A 22062-nucleotide genomic window follows, 5' to 3' on the forward strand; every position below is an offset into this window, starting at 1 on the left:
CACTCCTCCAGGAAGCCCTCCCTGCACACCACCCCAGGCTCTCACAGCTGACCACTTGGTGCTGGCAGGTCTTTGTTCTCTCTGGAGTGGGAGCTCTGTGAGAACGGGGTCCAGGACTGCCGTGGGCATACTATGTCCCCAGCACTGTCCAGGACAGCTGAAGAACACAGCAGGTAGCTCACACACACTGGCTGAAACATGAAGCTCCTGGAATATCCATGAGCCCCAAACACAGAACAGGCAGAACTGTCCTCCGTGCTGCACACAGGCCAGGCCTGAGGCAGGTGGTCTGTGGATGCCCAGTGATGATCCCGAGCAAACCAGCTCTGGTCTCTGCCCCATCAGTCCCACCCATCCCTCCACCTAGAGGCCTGTTCCATGTCCTTTACTCAAAAACTCCTGGAGGGATTTTAGACTGTGAGAGGTAGAGAACCAGAGAAGCGCTTTAAAAATGAACTAATGGATTTTAAACCAGGGACCCTTGTTTAAGCGTGCATTTTTAGCACCAAAATCGGGGCCAGGCATATGAATCCCTCAGTAAGTTGGTTTAATGAATGAGTAAATAATTTCCCTTTAAAAAGGCCCCCATCCCAATTAACGGCCAACTGCAGTAACACTTCAGGGTTTCAACCCTGCTTCCTTCCTGCTAGGAGGTGCCATGTCATTTATTCAAAGAAAACAAAACGAAACCAAACAAAACAGGGCAAACACATTTCTTAATAAGTGCAGTTTGTTAAAATCATGTTAAAACATATGAGTCAAGGGGAAGTAAAAATAAAGGGTATCACTGTAGGAAAAGCTTTTGGGTCTGGCACCTGGGAGACCACTGGAGAGGAGGCAGTGGGAGAAACTTCAAGTTCTGAAGGGAAGGAGCCCCCCAACCTCCCCTTCTTCCCTCTCACCCACTGAATCCCACCAGAAACTACCAAGACGCCCGGAATAAAAGGTTTCAAGTTCAATAGTCACACTCTCTCCAAATACAAAAAGCAGTTACAATTCAACTGAACACAGAAGCTTGTGTGCAAAGTTATGGGGAACTGGGGCATCGTATAAAAAGTTGGGTTAAAGATGATTCTGTGGTTTGGTTTTGTTGTGTTTTGTTTTGTGGCTCTTCCTCAGTCACCTGAACTCAGGAAAGAAATGCTTATCTTGATGAAATATTAACAGCCGACCCACGTAAAAACAGACAAATTCTAAAAATTAAAAAAAAGCGCATAATTACCAAAAAAAAGTCACTGCTTCCTCCCTCCCCATTTTGCTTTTTAAACTTTTTTTTTTTTTTTAAGTTTTGATTTTTTTTTTTTAATCCTGAAAAGTAGACAGTAAAACAGCTCCTGGGAGAATTTACAACCAACTGCATGAGGGTCTGGGAAGCTGAGGGGCTGGAGCAGGGTTGGGAGAGTGAACAGGAGGGGATTCTCCCCTCAGTCACTGTAGCCTCACTGGATGATCAAGGGAGGCGGGGATTATTTAGTCAAAAAGGAAGAAGGTAGGAAGAACAGGAGGTGGAAGGTTGGGGACAAACAGAAAATAAAAGGTTATTGTTGCCTGTTTGAATCCAGAAAAAAATGCCTGGCCCTATGGAGGGGAAGGAAGCCCCTCAGAGGGGAGGCAGTGGGCTGGAGGGAGGCAGCCCTGGGATGACCCCATCCCCAGCACCACGGGATCTGGCAGGGGCAGAGGAGGGGCCGAGGCAGGCGCTGGTGGAGGAAGCCGGCAGGGGCCTCCAGGAGCCTCTGGGTCACACTGGCTACTGTGTGCTTGTGCCACCCTGTGTGTTCCCGGAGTAGCTCCCGTAGTCGTAGTTCCCGTAATATGGCGGCCACTGGCCCTGGTTCTGATAGTACTGGTTCCACTGCTGGGCATACTGGGGAAAGAAACCAAGAACACCAAGTTGTCCTGCATCTACCCCACATTTAGCCTCCCCACCAGCCCCACCCTCATCTAGGGCAGAGACAGGTGCAGTGACAACAGCTGAACATGGGTCCCCTGACAGAGAAACCAAGGCACCTTGGAGAGACCTGACACCACACAGGTAGGCAGTTAGGGACTGAAGCCCAGGTCTCAGCTTGTCAACCCAGTGCCTTTTGGGTATAGCTAGATATCATAGTCAAAAGATTTAATAACAGGTATGGGGGCCTGGGCACCAACCTGCAGCAGGATTTGGAGCCCCCTGGCTATGGTGCTGAAAGAGGACTCTGAGGCCCCTGCTACTTAGGCCAGCCCTCCCCGTTCGCTTGCTGGACTGTGGAGGGGGCTAGGATACCAATTACCTAGCAACCAGTGCAGAAGTTTTGACCAAATGGAATGGCTGCACCAGATGAATGCCAGGCCGAGGGCAGCAGGCTGTCTTTTTAGGGATAAGCAGGGACTTGAGTCTGGGAATACACACCCAGGAGGGACCCATGGAAGTCTCTCCATCCAGTTGGCCCCCAGTCTGGCACCTACCTGCTGATACTGGTTATAGCTGGGCTGAGGGTAGGTCTGTGCGGTGGGGGGTGGCGGTGGGGTATAGGGGGCCGGGTTGTAACCGCCGTAGCTCCCATAGTTGTAGGCAGGTGGTGGTGGAGGTGGAGGCGGTGGGGCTGTGTAGCCCTGGCTGTAACCTCCCTGGTTGTAGGGTGGCTGGCTGTAACTCGGCTGGAAAGTGGAGGGAAAAAAGCCAAAGCTCTGTGAAATAGAGGAAATCTGCAGATGTGAAATGCTGGGATGGAAAAAGGGCCTTTGTAAGTGGTTGGCCCACAGGGGCCCTTCCCTTGCCTGGTGGACATTGTTTGTGGGCTGAGGAGGAGAGCCAGCTCCATGCCATGGTAGGGCAGGATGAAGGGCAAGTCCCAGGGCTGTGATGTGGACTCTAACCCCAGCTCTGAGACCCCCAGGGAGCAAGGTACACAGCACTTCTTGAAATCCCAGTTTTCTTTTTTATAAAATGAGAATCACAATAGAACAAGAACAACCCCTTTAGCTTGCCCTGAGTATCCAATAAGCTTGTGTGTATAAACCACTGGGCACTCAACAGGTGGTGGGTAGTTGTTACTGGAAGATCTGCTGAGAAACAGTAGTGGCAATTTATTAAGTGCTTCCCAAGTACAGGTTGGATCATTTAAGTCATTTAACCTCCATATAGAACCTAGGGGTAGGTCCCACTAGCCCCATTTTAAAGAGAAAGAAACTGAGGCTCAAGATGAAATTTCTGGGCCAAGAAAGAAGGACTTGACCCCAGGTCTGCCTAGTCCCAGGGCTATAGTGCCACCCATTCCTCACGACAAACCTTGGAAGGGACTTCTACTAACACCTTTATGAGGAAAACGAGGCCCAGAGACAGGAAGCTATTTGTCCAAGCTCACAGAAACAGGATGTTGTGGGGCTGGGGGTTTGGATCTGTGCCTGCCCAACTCTTGTTCTAGGAAATATTCTAGTTAGCTGGGCCTGGCAGCTGATTAGAGGCCTGGCGTGAGGAAAGTGCTTGGGAAATGGCTGTGCGATAACCGAAGACCTCGCTGGTTTACAGGAGCTTGTGCATACCAGAGCCAGGGCACTGGCTTTCCAAGAACGGGAACTGAGCCTGGAGCTGCTCAGGATTGAAGCTCTCTGTGCAGAGGGCAAGTCCTCAGCAACCTTAGGGCCCTGGTTATTACGTCCAAAAGACAAAGAGGTCAGCCAGCCTGGGCAAGGGGTGACTCCAGTCAAGTGCTTTCTTGGGGATTCAGTGAGGTTAGTGACACTAGCCAAGAATAATGTACTTGCTGGAGGGATCAGTGCTTACAGCCCATCCCCTTGAGGGTGGTGGGAGAAGAGCAGGTTCTGGAAAGGTCTCCCATTTACTCCTGGGTTTGGAGGGGATCTGGGAATGTGTAGGGTCCATCTGAGTCAAGATCACGGCCAGGGAGAAAGAAGGGCAGGCTAGAGGTTAGAGTGAAGACCAGTAGCTGGGGCATGTGTTGATTTCCCCAGATCCGCCTCCACTTAACTTGCTCAGGTTCAAGAGCACACGTGCGATCACTACATACAAACACACACTCATTCTCTCACCTGTGGAGGGCTGTAGCTGCTGACGGTGGGGGTGCTGGTATTGGCGCTTGAGCCAGGGATGTTGCTGTTCTTACTGTAGGTGCTGGCCCCTGGGGGGTTGCGAGCAGGGCTGTAGCTGGGTGGTGGCGGTGGCTGCTGGGGTGGTGGCTGTGGTGGCGGAGGCTGCTGTGGTGGCGGCTGTTGCTGGGGAGCCCGGTTGTAGCTGCCTCTATTGTTGGAGTTGTTGTTATCCCGGTTGTTGTTACCCCAGCGGTTCTGGCTATAGCCACCACCTCCGCTGCGGTTGAAACCTGTGTTGGAGAAATCCAGATGAAAGGCGCCATCATTCCCAAATGGCAACCCCAGGGAACTGGGCTGTCTTGGTGACTGCTGTGAGCCGGCCTGGCCAGGCGCAGAGCAAGAACTCAAGGTGAACAACAAACCATGTCCTCCGGGATTCTCTAGACCCCCAGGCATACTTCCCTGTCCCAGCCTTATGACAGGTTTGTCTCATCCACTGGACTGCAAGAATGGTGAGGCAGAGACCAGGGTAGTCTTGGGTTTCTGTGTCCCAGCATCTCAACAGCTGTTGAATATGCAGGAAGGAGATGCTCAAGGAGAGGAAGCTGGCAGGGCGCGGTGGCTCACACCTGTAATCCTAGCACTTTGGGAGGCTAAGGCTGGTGGATCACGTGAGGTCAGGAGTTCAAGACCAGCCTGACCAACATGGAGAAACCCCATCTCTACTAAAAATACAAAATTAGCCGGGCGTGGTGGTGCTTGCCTGTAATCCCAGCTACTTGGGAGACTGAGGCGGGAGAATCGCTTGAACCCCGGGAGGCAGAGGCTGCAGTGAGCCGAGATCACACCATTGCACTCTAGCCTGGGCAACAAGAGCAAAAATCCATCTCAAAAAAAAAAAAAAAAAAAAAAAAAAAAAAAAAAAGAGGAAGCTAAGCACTGGGGACAGCCATGAACAAGTCACATCTAGTTCTCTTCAGACTTGGCCAAAGATGTAGCCCCCATTTCCAATAGATTTTGATCTAGACCCTATTTCCAAGGAGCTCATGGTCAGATGGGGGAAGGTTCACAAAAATGACAGCAATGTGACAGAATGTGCACTGTGATATGCAAATGGGCAAAGGGCTTCATAGGCAATGTCCGGGGAGTGGGACTGGGAGCGTTTCTGAGGTCTCCGTGTCTGACTTGTTTCAGTTTTCTACCAGAGTTTAACTCACAGCTGGAGCTCAGAAAACTTCAGTTGCTGACTGAATAAGCAGTCAAAGCCCAGCCCCAACCTGGGAACAGAAAGTGGAGAGTGCTGTGTGTGAGATGTCTCACCTCCTCGGTAGTTGCCTCCTCCACCGCTGCCTCCCCCTCGGTTCTGGAAGCCGCCACGGTTGCCTCCAGGGGGTCCTCGGTTGTCATAGCGCTGGAAGCCACCGCCACCCCCGCGGCCCCGGAAGCCACCACCACCTCGGTTGTCAAAGCGCTTTTCAGGGGGTGGCCCAGCCTTGCGGCCTTCCTCGTTGTACTGCCTCACTAGCTTGTCTGCTTCCTCCCGCTGCAGCTCAATGAACAGAACCTCATCCAGGAAGTCCCCAACATCTGGCAACGTGAAGTTGGCTAGGAGGAAGGAAGCGCCCCAAAGGGAACAAGAAGAAGAGGTCAGTACCTTCTGAAGTCTGATCCCCCTCCACCCAGAAGAGTGGCCTTCCAGAAGGGAGAAGGTGAAGAAAACTGGAGTAGTGAATAAGAAAAGACATAGACAGAAGGGCGGGTGCGGTGGCTCACGCCTATAATCCCAGCACTTTGGGAGGCCGAGGCGGGTGGATCACCTGAGGTCAGGAGTTCAAGACCAGCCTGGCCAACATGGCGAAACCCCATCTCTACTAAAAATATAAAAATTAGCCAGGCATAGTGGTGGACACCTGTAGTCCCAGCTACTCAGGAGGCTGAGGCAGGAGAATTGGGTGAACTCAGAAGGCGGAGGTTGCAGTGAGCCAAGATCACACCACTATACTCCAGCCTCGGTGACAGGGCAAGACTCCATCTCCAAAAAAAAAAACAAAAACAGAGAGAGAGGAAGAGAGAGAGAGAGAGGAAGAGAGAGAGACAGAGAGAGAGAGAGAGAGAGAATAGACAGAGCCCCAACCCCTCAGCCTGCTAAGTGTCAGGGGCTAACAAAGACTCCTCCATTTTCTGAAGAGGTGGCTAAGACCCACCTAGACACAGTGCTCAGCTCCCACAGGCCTCACCCCAGGGAATGGGTCAGACAGATGGCATCACCATCCCTATTTTTACATAGAAACAAACTGAGGCCTGCCCACAGTCAGCCCATCTGGGGCCACAGGCAGGGTGAGCACGCAGGACTTTCAGCTTTAGCTCCCATAAATCCTTTCCCTCGTGCTGCCCCAGCCCCATCCAGCCTGAAAATCCCGACATAAGAGAGATGGGTAGCTTTTCCATTCACAGCTGTGGTAGACAAGGAAGGGACAAAGCAGAAGCAAGGAAAGAGTAAATCAAAAAAGAAATCATTAAGGAGCCAGGGAAGGACAAACTGAGTAAAGAGCTTCTTCTCTCCAGGACCCTGCAGTGATGTTCCTCTGGGACATTTCCTACCTTTCATTTCTAAGACCGCATGATCTGGGACATCCTTCCCTTCCTCGTCGGTTCGCTTTATTGTTCGGTCTTTTAGGTCCTCGTCAGTGGGACAAATTACAATAGCTTTGCGCTGGAAGCCTTCAAATGGTCTCATTTTTCGTCTCTGGGCTGACCCATAAACATTTGTCTAAGGGTAAGGTAACAGAAGAGGCAAGAGATGGTACATTAAGAGTTGTTTTTTTCCTCTGAGGGGTATTATGTAGGCCAGGGACTGAGAAAAGGCTATTAGTGCTCCTTGTAAGCAGAGCAACTCAGGAAACAGCTCTTCTTTACTTCGAAGATTCTTGAGTCACCCTCAGCAAATGAATTCACTTAGGTAAGTGGCTGCAGACAGGCACAGGGCAAAGGATTCCTAATGGTTGGGACTTTGCTTTTTAATCCTATTTGTTGTTGGTACTGGACCTTACAATTTCTTTTCCCTATTCTGAAAGCTAATACATACTCTTGGTAAAAAATTCACAGTATAAGGCATAAAGTTTAGAGGAAAAACCCCTGCGTTCCCTTAGTGCCAGCCCTACTTCCCAGAGAGAATAAAGAATGAATTTCTTCCGTGCACTTTTAGAAATATCTATGTGATTTTTTACACGAAAAGAATTGTATTATGCACATCCTCCTGAGGCTTTTTCATGTAATGTGAAACTTTCTCTAAAGTTTTTCTGTGCAGTATTCTTTTTTAATGGCTGTGTAATACCTATAGATTAGCTATGCTACTAATTAACCAGCTCGTTTGGACAGTTTTGTAGTTTGTTCTCATTAACATTGGTTCTTTTATTCCCTCAGTCCTTCTCTGAAACATCAGCCTCATCCACAAGCTTCTAACCAGCAAGCTCAACACGTCAGGAGTCTCTGCTTTTCACAAGTGCAGTTTTGCTCCTAATGTTTCCTTCCCTTCCTCTAAGTGATGGCAGGTGTGTCCTGCACTGCTGCTGGCAGAGCTGTGCTTTAGCACATATGTGGTTGAGAGCAGTAACAACATCGGCTTCCATTTACCGAATACCTCCATCACGTCAGGCCCTTTGGGAATGAGGCCCACCTCTGCTGGATTCAGGGTTCCACAGACTCAGCCTATATACTTGAATCACGTGGACACTACTTAAAAAGTGAGCAGCCCAAACTTCATTTGAGACTTCCTGAGCCTGAACCTCTAGAAGACAGACCCAGGCACCTATACAGGTACCCTCCCTATGGAAACTCGGGAACTCAGCAGAAACAGAGTAAGGAGTTTTAAACTGCATTTAAACAATTTTTTAGTGGCTCTAACATGGACCCAAGAAAGAAGCCACAGATAGGGAAAACAGTCTGTAAAGGGGTATGTACAAATGGACCAAAAAAAAAAAAATGTATTCTGAAGATGTGGCCTGGTTGGGTACAAAGAATCTAGGGTCAAGTCCTGGTGTGGCTACTAACATACTTTGGCCAGTCCTTACAGTTGCCTCATCTGTAATACGGGGTTGAAAAGCCTCCCTCCCTGGGCTGGCAAGGACTGAGTAAGAGAATGTCCATAAAGCAACTGACAAAGTGCAAGAAACTACTCAAGTAGGGGGACACAGGTGGCCTCCAGGGCAGAAGACACCTTGATGGGAAGCAGGCAGTGCACTGGGATAGCCCAGCCTCAGCCTGCTCCTCTGTAAAATCAAGCCCTGAAAAGGGAAAACGGCATGGATGTCTTAGGGTTGCTGTGAAGACTGCATGAGTCCCTGTGAGTAAAAGCCCTCGTCTAAGCCCAGGGCCTGGCTCATAGCCAACACTCAACAACTGTGAGCTGCCATTGATGTGGTCATCACTGGGTAGATATTTATACTGTCATGTTGACTTGAAGCAACTCAGACCAAAGAAAAGGTTAAGCTTATAGTGATCTCCCAAGCAGAAAGGCAGGAACAGTGAGACAGGGTGGAATGAACACAGGCTTTGAGGAAGAAACTTGGGCTTGAAATCCCCGCTGTGCCCTTTACTATTTGTGAGACTCAGACAAGTCCCCAAGTAGCCTGAGTCTCAAATTTCCTCGTCTGAAAGACAAGGATCATCACCCTCGTCCTGGCTCTGGAGAGGATTTGCAGATGTAAAAATCTCTGGCAAGTGCCAGGGGAGTGGGCAGTGAAAAGTCAACACCCAGGGTGGATCTGAAAATAAGGCCTATAGGACTGACTCTCCAGGAGAGGCTTCCCAATGGAAAATACCAAGGAAAATTGAAGCTTGAGGAAAAAACAAGGTTACAAGAGATCCTCTTCTAAGACACAGGAACAGGGTGCTGGATGTGGATTAGCCAGGGGCCAGGGACTCCAGCACAGATCTGCTGGAAGTTCTGGGGCCGTGGGTGCAGCTGCTTAAACTAACCAGATCCTCTGGCCCTGAAACACGCGCCAGGAAAAAATGTTCTTTCCTGTCCCCCAGGGAAAGTGTCCCTACCCTCACGAAGGAGGATGTGGGCAGTCATGTGGGTGACAGGCACACACATACTGTTCTTGGGGTCTTGGACACTAGCCCACAAAGAGCCCTTGGGCCACAAATGGTTTGAAAAGGAACATCATGTTACAGAGGAAAAGTTAAGTCCCCTCTCCCCACTACTCTTCTTTGACTCCATTCCTAAATGCAAAGCATAACGTGGCATCTGGTCACAGGAAGAAAGAGTTTGGCTTCCTCAGCTAAATATAATTTTCTTCTGACACAAAAGCCCAGAGTAGGTAGGTGCCAGGGTGAATATGGCCCCAGACCATTCTGCATTTTTTTTTTTGCCCCTAAGTGATCCTACTTTGATTCCTCTGAACTGCGAGGGCATAGAGTGACAGTCCTGGAGGTCTTCCATGTGGTACAACTGCCCCGTCAATGCCCTGATGAGGGGACAGAGAAGAGAAGCAATGCTGCCAAGACGGCTAGCCCCTGTAGCTTCATGGGATGGGAGGAATGGAGATGGAACAGATTGGACTCATAAATAGCTGGCCTTTGTCCTTGGAAGTGGGTAGACTCTGAGAGATGGCTTCTCAGGCACTTTGGAATTGAGGTGCTGAGAATCCTCTCAGCAATGGTTTTTAAGACTGCACCTCCCTCCACTTACTCCTTCGTTTGGGGAAGGGAAGAAGAGTATCTAAACCACACCAGCAGAAATGCAAATACTTGGCTTTCCTGGAGGAAAGGGAATTAGCTGCTGGTGGCTGTTGCCACAGCAAACACAGTGAGGTCACAGCCCCTGGGCCAGCCCAGCACTTCTGTGGTCGCTGAGGGCTGCTGGCGGCTGTTGCTATGAGACCAGCACAACAGCTAGGTCAGCTTTTCCAGCTACTTTGGTTCCCTCTGCCTAGCTTCTGCTTCTCCCAGTCCCACCCTGCTTGAAGATGTTGATTCTAAGAGAAAATGTGGCTGTGTTCCCTGGACCCTGTGACATGGACTAAGGGACAAGAGTTGGGTTTCTTGGAGAAGCTATATGGGGAGTTTTGGTGTATAACAGTCTTAGGGAGGGAGAAGTGAACACAGCAGGTACAAATGATGATGTGACAGCCCAGGCTCTCTCAAGCCCCACTGTCCCTGTCTACTGTCACTTGTCACAGCTCACCAGGGTCATACTGGCAGCAGGAGAAACCTAGCTAGATCTGGGGAGCAAAGTGAAGAAGGCTGATGAGAAAAGATTTACTTTGGGCTCAGAGTGAGGTGAATTCCAGTCAAAAGAACCACATTTATAGGACGAGAACTGGCTGGTGTGTCAAGAATGGAATGGGCTTCAGGCTCTAGGGATGGTTGGTCGGGGATGATGGAAAGAAACATCCTTTCTCCAAGGCCTGCAAATAAGACACAGGTTACGGTGGGACACTATTCTAGCCCTGGGTTTCTGTTTCAGGCGAAAGTGTGGCACCTGCTGACCAGGACGCAAATGAGGACTAGAACGACATGTTCTGACTGTGACGTCAACCCATCCAGCCCTGATTCTAACTGATGCCTGGCCTGGCTCTAGGCTGTTAGAGCCCTCTAACGGAACTCCTAGGCAACAGCGCCCTACTCTGGGGTGGGCTTGGGCAACATGCCCCTGCGGAGGCTCCCCAGAAGCCTCCAGAAGGGCAACTTGTTTGCCTCACAGCAGGCCAGTCAGTTCCTGTTCTGTACTGCATTTTGAGGCCCTCTGGGACAAGGCCAGAAAGCATCTCATTCCAGAGGCTTCCCACCTCCAACAGAGGACACCAGAGACACCTGAAGCAACGTGGCCTTCTACTCCCCCTTTCTCTCTCCTCTGCAGCCTTTTACTAGCTAGGCAAATTTATCCACATTCCTCCGGATGAAAACCTGACCATGACTCCCCACTCTCCTCAGGACAAAGCCCCAACTCTTTTAATCATCCTCTGTGCCCCGACCTAGACATTCCACCTCCAGAAAGCTTCCCCAAATTCCCACCATGGCCCCAACCATTCTAGACTATGGCTGTTTGGGAAGTCAGCAGAGCTGTGATCTATCAGTACACTGAGTGCGTGACTTAGAAGTCCTACAGTCCTCTGCAGAGGCTTCAGTTTCCTCTCTGGTCTACCTCTTTTTCCTCTTCTGATGTTCCACAGCTGTGATGCCCACGTGATCTAAAAAGGCTACTCAAGTTATCACAGAATGTAGGTCAAAGCCCCGATATACCTGAGAGTTTGTGCCCAATCACATACATCCCAGGATAGGGGTTAGAGTCCCGGCCAGACAAACACAGAATCCTGGCTTACACAGGCCCACCTGGCTTCTGCAGACAACCTCTCCTTCCCTCTCAAGGATGAGCATTTCTGAGGCCAACCTACATAACAGGAGGCTGGAAGAGCCAAATGTGGGGAGGTCTGACCACTCAGGAAAACCCAGTAAAGGCAAAAGATGGTTCTGGGCTGAGATCCAGGAACTGCAGGGATTTTGCCTGTAGTATGGGTTTCCCCTTTGGAAATTCCACCTAGCCCAGGAGACAGCTATGCATCATCAACTTACCTGTCACTGCCAAAGCTGGTGGAATGGAAGTGCCACGATTGGCCAGGGGCCTGCTCTGAACCTTCTATACACAAACACACAACTTCCCCCTCCCTCTCTCATACCCAGAGTTTTCTGGAACCCACTTTTGGGGTTTAGGCCAAAACAGGTGAAACCACTGGCTTTATACTCCCTCCCTCAGCCTGAGTAGCCTATGGCTTCAGGCCCCGAGGCAATCCTCCAATCTGTGGTTAACCAGAGAACCCTCCTCCCAGCCTTCAGAGTTTAGGTTCTCTGTCTCACTGTTGGCCCAGATCACTTGGCCTGACCCACATGTCCTTAAGCAGGAGGCTGGTAGCCCTGAAGACCACAGGCATACCTGGTACAGCCCTAGACCCTGTCCCTAAACAAGCCAGCAGCAGCCAAGAAGGCTGACAGTAGGTCTTCAGAGTGCAAAGCTGTCATGGGCCTGGCTTCCAGAGAAAACCCACTTCAGCATCCTGGACAGAGATGTTAGATGATCCACTCTAGACTATAATCATTCTCCCATAGGCCACATATTTGAAATGGGTTTCACAGCTGATTTAACCAGCAAACCAAGAAAAAGACAGGAATACTGGCTGGGGTATCCAAAAGAGGTATGTATCCTCAGAGTGTTAAAATGGTATTACTACTCTCTCTTTCATGACAATGAGTCCAACTGGGGTCAATACAGACTAAAAAATTCTTAAATGCCCTCACAAGGAGGATCAGGTAAAGTGAGGCCAAGGGTTTAAAAGACAAATCTTCAAAGCGGAGAGAAGACTGATTGTACACAGTATGAGTTGGGGGGATAACCATGGATGGCTTTTAGACTATCCTGTGCTCAACTGTTTTGTGTAGGATCCTCATTCCTATGTGAAGGCAACTTGGTCCCTGGCGATTCCTTTCTAACAAGCAAACTACCATTCTGACAAAGCCAAACACTGTCACCACCTCCACTCTTATCAGGAGCCCTTTGAACTTATGGTCACCAAGTACCCAGGCCTACATGTATGGAAGGCACTTCAGGAAGGCTTCAAGGGCAGGGTGTTACTTAGTTTACATATTTGCTCACTCACAGGTTCTTAAGAAAGCACAAATGCAAGGCTGAAGGGAACAGAGGCTCATTCACAGATCCCCAAATATGGAAAATAAGGAGACACCCTTTGTTACTTGTGAGAGCCTTCAGGACAAATGTCAGTAGGCAATGACGCTGCATAGGCAATAACCATGTGGAACTCATTACTCTGAGACAGGAATCTGTAGTGATTTTTGGGTCACTCATCCTTTTGAGAATGCTGAAAGATAGGGACAAAAAACTGTCTAAGGTTTTTTTTTCTTCTTCTTTTTCGTAAAAAGGATACACCTGCACCTGCATACAATATTTATGTTCAACTGCAAAGGTTCCAAGGTCCCTGATGTTAAGAACTCCACCATTAACTGAAATGTAGGTAGAAAATATGACTTAGGTATGTACCTGCCAGTCATACGTATTTGTGAAAAGAAAATGACGGAAGCAATAATAGCATTTACCTTACAGCACTGCTGTTGGCATGAAAGCTACTCTACCTATTCTGTAGAGTATTTAACAATAATCACCAGCTACTAAGTGCCAGGCCCTGTGTTAGGTGTGCAGATGGTATTGAGATCCCTGTTTTATAAACGAAGAGATGGAGATTCAGAGGATAAAGTCAGCTGCCCAAAGGCACAGAGCTAGGGAGTAGCCGAGCTGGGATTCAAGCCCCAGTCTCTCAGGCTCGGAAATCCATACTCCTTCCATTTTCCTAAACAGTTCTTACCTGATGTTCTTTGGGGCTGCTGATGAGTCTGAGTAAGTAGGCCTAGATCATGATCCCAGTCTGGGCTCAGCTGTGTGTAGGATCATGTCGTCATGTATGACAAGGTCTGACCCCCCGACTAGCACAGCAGTCCATCATCATTACAGGGAAAAAAGAAAGGGACCAGAGGAAGATTCTCAGGCATGCAAGGGGTCCCCTCCCTTCTCCTGAGGACACAATGGTCATCATTAAGTACCTGATCTAGGATATAGTTGCGTTTCTTGCGGGCAGCAATCTGGATGAGGCGGTTGAGGCACTGGGTGGCCTGCTGGATCAGGACGTCCCAGCGGCCAGCATAGTTCCGCTGCCGGCGTAGGCCCATCACCTGCGGGCAGGAATTGGTGAGGGGTGAGTGATTTTAGTTGCAGGGCAGCACTTAGTAGGTTGGAGGTGAGTAAGGAGAGTCCAGTGGCTGTCCTTACCCGCATCTTATCCATGATGGCATTGGTACCCAGGATGTTGTACTTCTTGGAAGGGTTGGAAGCTGCATGTTTGATGGCCCATGTGGTCTTGCCAGCAGCAGGCAGGCCCACCATCATCAGAATCTACAAGAACAAGACAGAGAAGGTGTTGCAGCATGGTGGTATGGCACCACTTGGCTCGGTGGTGACTGTGAGTGTGACCCTGGACCTCTGAGCTGTGGCTGCCTCTACAAAGCGGAAGCAATAATAGCATCCACCTCACAGTACTGGTATCGGGATTCAAAAAGATCAGGCTTGTCAGACTCTTGAGCACAGTGCCTGGGACAGGGTGAGCATTAAGTCAAGTGCTGGCCAGGCACGGTGGCTCACGCCTATAATCCCAGGACTTTCGGGGAAAAACAAAAACAAAAACAAAAACAAAAAACCAAGTGCTGTCATCATTAGCATTTATAGGATTTTGTTTTTTTGAGACACGGTCTCACTCTATTGCCCAGGCTGGCGTGTAATGGCCCATTCACGGCTCACTGCAGCCTTGAACTCCCAGGCTCCAGCAATCCTTCTACATCAGCCTCCAGAGTAGCTAGAACTACAGGCACAAACCATCACACCCAGCTAATCTTTTTCTCTCTTTTTGTGGTAGAAATGAGGGTCTCCTTATGTTGTCCAGACTGGTCTCAAACTCTTATACTCAAGGGATCCTCCTCCCTCCTTGGCCTCCCAAAGTGCTGGAATTATAGGCGTTTGCCACCAAACCCAGCCCATTTACAGGATTATGTGACCCACTCCCCACCCCCCCCAATAGCCCAGGGAAGGCTGTGTACTGGGACTGACCCCATGGAGTGGGTAGGAGAAGTGGTACAACTTTCTTGAAGTATGAAATAGAACAGAGCTGTACACACAAGGACATGAATTGTATCTAATCAATACATTTAGAATTTGGTAAACACAGATGTATCTTAAATGCCTGACTAGAGGGGAACGATGAGTTTGTAAGGCCATTAAGAATGACGTTCATTCCCTTGAAGGATTTTTTAAAAAGAAAAAAAGAGTGATGTTCAAAAAGAGGTTTTTATGTGATGGGATAAAGCGCACAAAATAATGTGAAGTGAAAAGGGCAGGGTATCACAATGCTTATACCATAGAATCTCAATGATAAATGTTTGTGAGCTTGTGAGCAGAAAACAGGCACTTAGACATTAAAAAGAACAAATGACCTCCAAAACTCTGCAAGTAAACTTATTTGTAGATGATGGCATTATGAAAATTTAAACTTTTTACTTCTTAATTTTCTATAACAAGCATAAATAACTTACACATACAAGAAAAATACTGTTTTAAGAAAAAAGACACTAGTATAGCTCTTGGAATCAAATCTTCCCAAAGGCCATTTATCTTTTGATAGCTCTGGGTGAGAGGTGGAACTTACTCAGCCTCCTTCAAGAACACTCGGTGGGCCAGGCTCAGTGGCTAAAAAAGTTAGCCGGGCATGCTGGCATGTACCTGTGGTCCCAGCTACTCGAGAAGCTGAGGTGGGAGGATCACTTGAGCCTGGGAGGTCAAGGCTGCAGTAAGCTGTGATCGCACCACTGCACTCCAGCCTGGGTGACAGAGCGAGACCCTGTCTCTAAAGAAAAAAAAAGAACACTTGGTGGCACAGTGCACTCCCCAAGAAGCGCCTAGTGTCCTTTTCTGCTGTAAGAAAAGCCTCCTTTTCCCATATTCTGGCCTCACTTAAGAAGAAGATGGAATCTTTCTGAGATTTAGGTAGCCTCTCCGACTTCAACTTAGGTCACACCAACACCCCTCACCTCACACTCAGAGCAGCTTTTCAGCTCTGAGTCCAACCCTGAGGAGCTGGGACAAAGTGGCCACTTGCCCCAAGGCTACTCACGCAGCAAGTCTGTGTGTGTGTGTCTCCTCTGTCTTGGCAGCAAGGTGGCCACCAATACCTTCTGGCCTCACTCACCTCACATTCTGCCTTGCTCTTTGGTCCAACGGTGCCCCGGATACGCTCACTAAGGGGAAGGTGCTGGATGAAGGTAAACCCTGGGAGGACAGAACAGTAGGGCTCTGCCCTCTGTCCGAAGTTGAACTCCACCGCGCAATTCTTCACCAGGACATGAGGATAGAGGGCCTGACCCCCCAAGGCTTCCTTCTGGATTCGGAAAGCAATGCCCATCCACTTTCCATTCTTGGTAAAGGACAGTTCCACGTCATTTCCACATTCAAAGTCCTAGGAGAAAAAGCCAAAGGAATATGATTACCAACTCTCGCCACAGGCACTGGGAGTCACATGTGGGAGACAGTAGATGCAGGGAGTAGAATATGGACAGCTTTCCAGATTGAAGTGCATCCTTCCCCAACATACAGGTAAGCTGGGCAGCATCAGTGAACATCTCAGAGAATGTCCAGCCCAAAGTCCTTCTTGCCTAAGACCCCAAAGTTGGTGGATATGAAGCAAGTAAGCAAGAGTTTTTTTTTTTTTTTTTTTTTTGAGACAGGGTCTCACCCTGTCCCCCAGGCTGAGTGTAGTGGTACAGCTAGGGCTCACTGCAACCTCAAACTTCCAGGTTCAAGCAATCCTCCCACCTCAGCCTCCTGAGTAGCTGGGACTACAGGCATGTTCCACACCTGGCTAATTTTTGAATTTTTTTGTAGAGATGGGGTCTTGTTATGTTGCCCAGGCTGGTCTTGAAATCCTGGACTCAAGTGATCTTCCCACGTTGGCCTGCCAAACTGTTGGAATTACAGGCTGGAGCTACTGCACCCGTCCTAAAGCAGGTAATTTTAAGAAGCTCCAAGTATTTGAGTCTTGTGCCTAGACTGAGATGAAGACGAAGGAAAAGGTGATCCAGTCCCATCCTGAAAACTGACGAGACAGGTGCAGTGGCTCACGCCTATAATCCCATCACTTTGGGTGGCCAAGGCAGGAGGATTGCTTGAGGCCAGGAGTTCAAGTACAGCCTGGGTAACAGAGAGAGACGCCATCTCTACAAAAACAAACACAAGAAACCCAGAAAGGGCAGTCTATGAATATAACAGATGAAGGAAAGCCACAGCAGGGCCTTTTTGAACTGAGTTCAGCTTGTTCAACATGTTCCCTGAGTTCGTACTCTTTCTGATATATATGTCGGCGTAATCTGGGACCGACAGAGTTTAGGGACCAGTGGGGAATGAGACAAGGACACTCTATCATAATTCAGTAAGATGACCTACCTAGAAGCAAGTTTCTGAGGAGGTTTCTCAGTTGCTTGTATATAAGCCTAGCAGTGACAGAACATAAGGTCAGTTTGGCTGAGGCATAAAAGATGAGGGGGAAGTAATTCAGGAACAGCTAAAGAGCCATGCAGGGACCACATTCATTTATTTTGTAACAACTACTTGGTGAATTGCTAAAGTTAGTAATTAAGATTCCCCCCTCTTTTTGTTGAGACGGAATTTCACTCTTGTTGCCCAGGCTGGAGTGCAATGGCGCAATCTCAGCTCATCACAACCTCTGCCTCCCAGGTTCAAGCGATTCTCCTGCCTCAACCTCCAGAGTAGCTGGGATTACAGGCATGTGCCACCACGCCCGGCTAATTTTGTATTTTTAGTAGAGAGGGGGTTTCTCTGTTGATCAGGCTGGTCTCGAACTCCTGACCTCAGGTGATCCACCTGCCTCAGCCTCCCAAAGTGCTGGGATTATAGGTGTGAGCCACTGCGCCTAGCCTATGATCCCATTTTAGAAGGTGGATGGCTTCAGTTCTACCATTACTAACTTGTGGCCTTGGTTAAGTTATTTTATCTTGTTTCCTTATCAAACAAAGGGGGGCGGGGTAATAATATTTTATACAGCCTATGTTTATTCTAACTGTTAAATGGGCTAGTACATTTAATACACAGTGAGCACACAAGGAATGTGAGCTATCACTGCAAGATGTCAGGCACTGTGCTACCAATAAGGGGCTGGGACTGAAGTGGTGGGAAGGGACATGGCCTACCTCGGCATGTGAGGGACTCTAATTTACCGCAGGAATTTGAACTTGATGCTGGTGGCAGAGCAGAGTCTCTGACTTATTTTGAATAGAGGAGCAGCCTGCTCAGAACTGTGTTTTGGAAACATCGCTTTGGCTGTAGGATACGACAGGCTCTTTCTTTTCTTAGTGTTTTTTTCCTTTTTAAAATTTATATTTTTAAAACGTTTGTTAAATATTTTTCTAAATGCCCATCTCAGAGAAGAAAAGGCTCAAAACTTGAGATTAGATAGCAGACTGAAGCAAAATACAAGGTTCAGTTTCTGAGATAAAAGTACAATTTCTTTCTCTATTCAGGTGACCACCTTGGGAAATGCCCTTCAAGAAGCGACAGAAGCACCCTCCCTTGAGGAGCTTCCTCATTAACCTCCTCAGTGCTCACAGGGTGCAGCTCTGTGTCAGAGGCCCTCATGCCTGTTCATCTCTAAGCATGCGCCCACATCAAGACCATGGAGAGTGGCTGGATGCGGTGGTTCATGCCTGTAATCCCAGCACTTTGGCAGGCCGAGGTGGGCGGATCATGAGGTCAAGAGATCAAGACCATCTTGGCCAACATGGTGAAACTCCGTCTCTACTAAACATACAAAAATTAGCCGGACATGGTGGTGAGTGCCTGTAATCGCAGCTACTCAGGAGGCTGAGGCAGGAGAATCGCTTGAACCAGGGTGTTGGAGGTTGCAGTGAGCCGAGATCGTGTCACAGCACTCCAGCCTGGCAACAGCAAGACTCCTTCTCAAAAAAAAAAAAAAAAGACCATGGAGAGCAGGTATGACTGTGGGTGTTAGCCTTCCTTATGGCCACCAGCTTCACTATAGGAACTTACCATAATGCACAGAAACCGGCGCCCTCAACCAACCAATCTATCACCAACAGAGCCATCTGTCCAAGAGGCAAGTGGAGTTGTGTTGTTCCTGCTGAAACACTCCTGTGTCAGTCCCAGGCCTAAAGACCCAAACTCCTGAAGCCTGGCATAACTCAGAGCCTGTCATTTTTATAGCCTGGTGTCTCACACCTCTTTCTGTTGTCCCTAGGCTCTAAGTATCATACTCTTTTTTTTTTTTTTTTTTTTTTTTTGAGACGGAGTCTGGCTCTGTCGCCCAGGCTGGAGTGCAGTGGCGCGATCTCGGCTCACTGCAAGCTCCGCCTCCCGGGTTCACACCATTCTCCTGCCTCAGCCTCTCCGAGTAGCTGGGACTACAGGCGTCTGCCACCACGCCCGGCTAATTTTTTGTATTTTTAGTAGAGACGGGGTTTCACCATGGTCTCGATCTCCTGACCTCGTGATCCGCCCGCCTCGGCCTCCCAAAGTGCTGGGATTACAAGCGTGAGCCACCGCGCCCGGCCTCATACTCTTTATGGTTTGCTGAAATGGGTTATTCTGTTCTCCACTTGGAAGGCTGTTTTACCTTTTTGTTTTGCAAATTGAGGACTTGAGATTTGACACCAATGTCCTCCCCTCTTGTTCCAGGAGACCAGTGATTTTTACACCCCCACCAACTCCTCACCCTGAGCCTTTTTAAAGTTGTGGTATCTTCTGAACAAAGAAAACTATATAAGGAATCTTAAGACTGGATGCAGAGATGTTCTGGTTGAAGCAAGAGTCAAGGCCTAGAGTTCCATACTGCCACATACCCAAAGAACCTCATACTCTGAAAGAACAGACTTTGGCAAACACTGTCACACAGTGACAAGTTAAATTACTGCAACCTGTTTGGAGTGTAGTCTTGGTGGTAGCTATCAAAATTTAAATATACTTAGAATCTAACTTTCAAGAAGGAATACAACTACATTCCCACAAGAATGCAAAATTGTATGTGCAAAATGCTCATGCCAGCATGGAAAATGTGCTCCAATGGGGAAGCAGGAGTGGCTAAATTGCACAGGAGATCCATATGTGGGGCTACAAAAAGATCTCCAAGTTACTCCAGTAAATGGAAAAAAGACAAGCCGCATTATCTGTTCCAGGAAACAACTTTCAGAGCCACTAACAGGAAGATGGGCTAAATTAAAGCAGGGTACCCAAACCCCTGCATCAGAATACTAGACAGCCATTACAGCCACTAAATACAAAGCTGCAAAAGTAACGACATGTCCACTAAAGTGAGGGACTAGGTTAAATCAATTATACAGTCATACAATGACTACAGACAACATAAAAGTACATCTCTTGGTAGTACCATAAAAAGATCCCCACTAAGGCCGGGCACGGTGGCTCACGCTTGTAATCTCAGCACTTTGGGAGGCCGAGGAGGGTAGACCACCTGTGGTCGGGAGTTCGAGACCAGCCTGACCAACATGGTGAAACCCCGTCTCTACTAAAACTACAAAATTAGCCAGGCATGCTGGCGCATGCCTGTAATCCCAGCACTTGGGAGGCTGAGGCAGGAGAATCACTTGAATCCGGGAGGCAGAGGTTGTGGTGAGCCAAGATCATGCCATTGCACTCCAGCCTGGGCAATAAGAGCGAAACTCTGTCTTAAAAAAAATTAAATAAATAAAAAGATCCCCAAGACATACAAGTTAAAAAAAAAAAAAAAAAAAGATGAAACCCCGAGTACCAGTGGGTTCACATGCTGGGGAAGGTATATGTGAAAAATGGGTGGGGCGGGGGGGTGTGGGTGTCTAAAGAAGACTTTATACTGTATCCCCTTTTATATTCCTTGATTTTTTTTGGAAACCCTATTCTTGAAAAAATCAATTCACAATGATTAACTATTAAGAAACAACTTTAACTGAGCTAGATCTATATATTGTCTGTGTGGACAGGGAAAGATGGCCAAGATTTACTCTTCAACGGGAAAAAAATGCAAGGTTTAAAACCAAACAATTTGTAGAGTATAAACACAGTTTTCATTTTAAAAATGTTTTATTAAAAACATTTTGAGGGCCGGGCGCAGTGGCTGATACCTGTAATCCCAGCACTTTGGGAGGCTGAGGCGGGTGGATCACCTGAGGTCAGGAGTTCAAGACCAGCCTGGCCAACACGGTGAAACCCCGACTCTACTAAAAATATAAAAATTAGCCAGGTGTGGTGGCGCGCACCTGTAGTCCCAGCTACTCGGGCGCCTGAGGCAGGAGAATTGTTTGAACCTGGGAGGTGGAGGTTGTGGTGAGCTGAGATTGCACCACTGCACTCCAGATTGGGTGGCAGAGCGAAACTCTGTCTCAAAAACAAAAAGATATTGAGATCCTCAAATGCAAAACAAAGGCTGAGAAACTGTTTCAGGCTAAAGGAGACTAAAGACACATGGCAAGAGAATGCAATATGATCCCAGGCCAGATCAGATCCTGAACTAGAAACTCAACTGGACGAAAGAATATTGTTGGGACAAGTGACAAAATTTGAATGTGCAGTAGACAATAGCATTATATCAAGTTTTAAATTTAATAACTTTACTGTCATTAATATCTTTACCCTCAAGAATCAGCCGGGTGTGGTGGCTCACACCTGTAATCCTAGCACTTTGGGAAGCCGAGGTGGGCGGATCACGAAGTCAGGAGTTTGAGACCAGCCTGACCAACATGGTGAAACCCTGTCTCTACTAAAAATACAAAAATTAGCTAGATGTCATGGTGTGCACCTGTGATCCCAGCTACTTGGGAGGCTGAGGCAAAAAAATCACTTGAACCTGGGAGGCAGAAGTTGCAGTGAGCCGAGATCACGCCACTGCACTCCAGCCTGGGCGACAGAACAGGACTCAAAAAGAGTACACACCGACTGGGCGCGGTGGCTCATGCCTATAATCCCTCACTTGGGAGGCTGAGGTGGGCGGATCATCTGAGAGCAGGAGTTTGAGACCAGCCTGGCCAACATGGTGAAACCCCATCTCTACTAAAAAATATAAAAATTAGCCAGGCATGGTGGCAGGCGCCTTAATCTCAGCTACTTGGGAGGCAGAGGCAGGAAAATAGTTTGAACCCGGGAGGCGGAGGTTGCAGTGAGCCGAGATAAAGCCATTGCACTCAAACCTGGGGGACAAGAGCTAGACTTCTCTCAAAAAAAAAAAAAAAAAAAAGAGTGCACACCGAGCCTGGCACAGTGCCGTGCACCTGCAGTCTCAGCTACTAGGTTGGGGTGGATGGCTTGAGCCCAGTTCTGGGCTGTAATGCACTATGCCAATCGGCTGTCCACACTAAGTTCGGCATTGATATGGTGACCCCCTGGGAGTTAGGGACCAT

At 48.5% G+C, this 22062-nt stretch overlaps 1 protein-coding gene across 15 annotated transcripts in view; it reads right to left on the reverse strand.

Annotated features, from left to right (window-relative positions):
• Nucleotides 1-696: 696 nt before the first annotated feature.
• Nucleotides 697-22062, reverse strand: part of HNRNPUL1 (heterogeneous nuclear ribonucleoprotein U like 1) — a 46719-nt gene continuing 25353 nt past the window's right edge. For 9 of the 15 annotated variants that reach the window (XM_055249957.2, XM_063620906.1, XM_055249954.2 and 6 more), the window contains 8 exons: nt 15837-16103; nt 13871-13993; nt 13645-13773; nt 6634-6802; nt 5353-5637; nt 4033-4322; nt 2449-2670; nt 697-1867 (listed from right to left, as the gene is read on the reverse strand). In XM_055249957.2, coding sequence (XP_055105932.1) covers nt 1751-1867; nt 2449-2670; nt 4033-4322; nt 5353-5637; nt 6634-6802; nt 13645-13773; nt 13871-13993; nt 15837-16103 — 1602 coding nt within the window. In that variant the 3' untranslated portion in view covers nt 697-1750. The remainder of the gene's footprint in view (nt 1868-2448; nt 2671-4032; nt 4323-5352; nt 5638-6633; nt 6803-13644; nt 13774-13870; nt 13994-15836; nt 16104-22062) is intronic. The other 6 variants (XM_055249959.2, XM_063620901.1, XM_055249953.2 and 3 more) reach the window with 1 other exon arrangement.

This window comes from Symphalangus syndactylus, chromosome 17 (assembly GCF_028878055.3).
Source record: "Symphalangus syndactylus isolate Jambi chromosome 17, NHGRI_mSymSyn1-v2.1_pri, whole genome shotgun sequence".
Lineage (NCBI taxonomy): Eukaryota > Metazoa > Chordata > Mammalia > Primates > Hylobatidae > Symphalangus > Symphalangus syndactylus.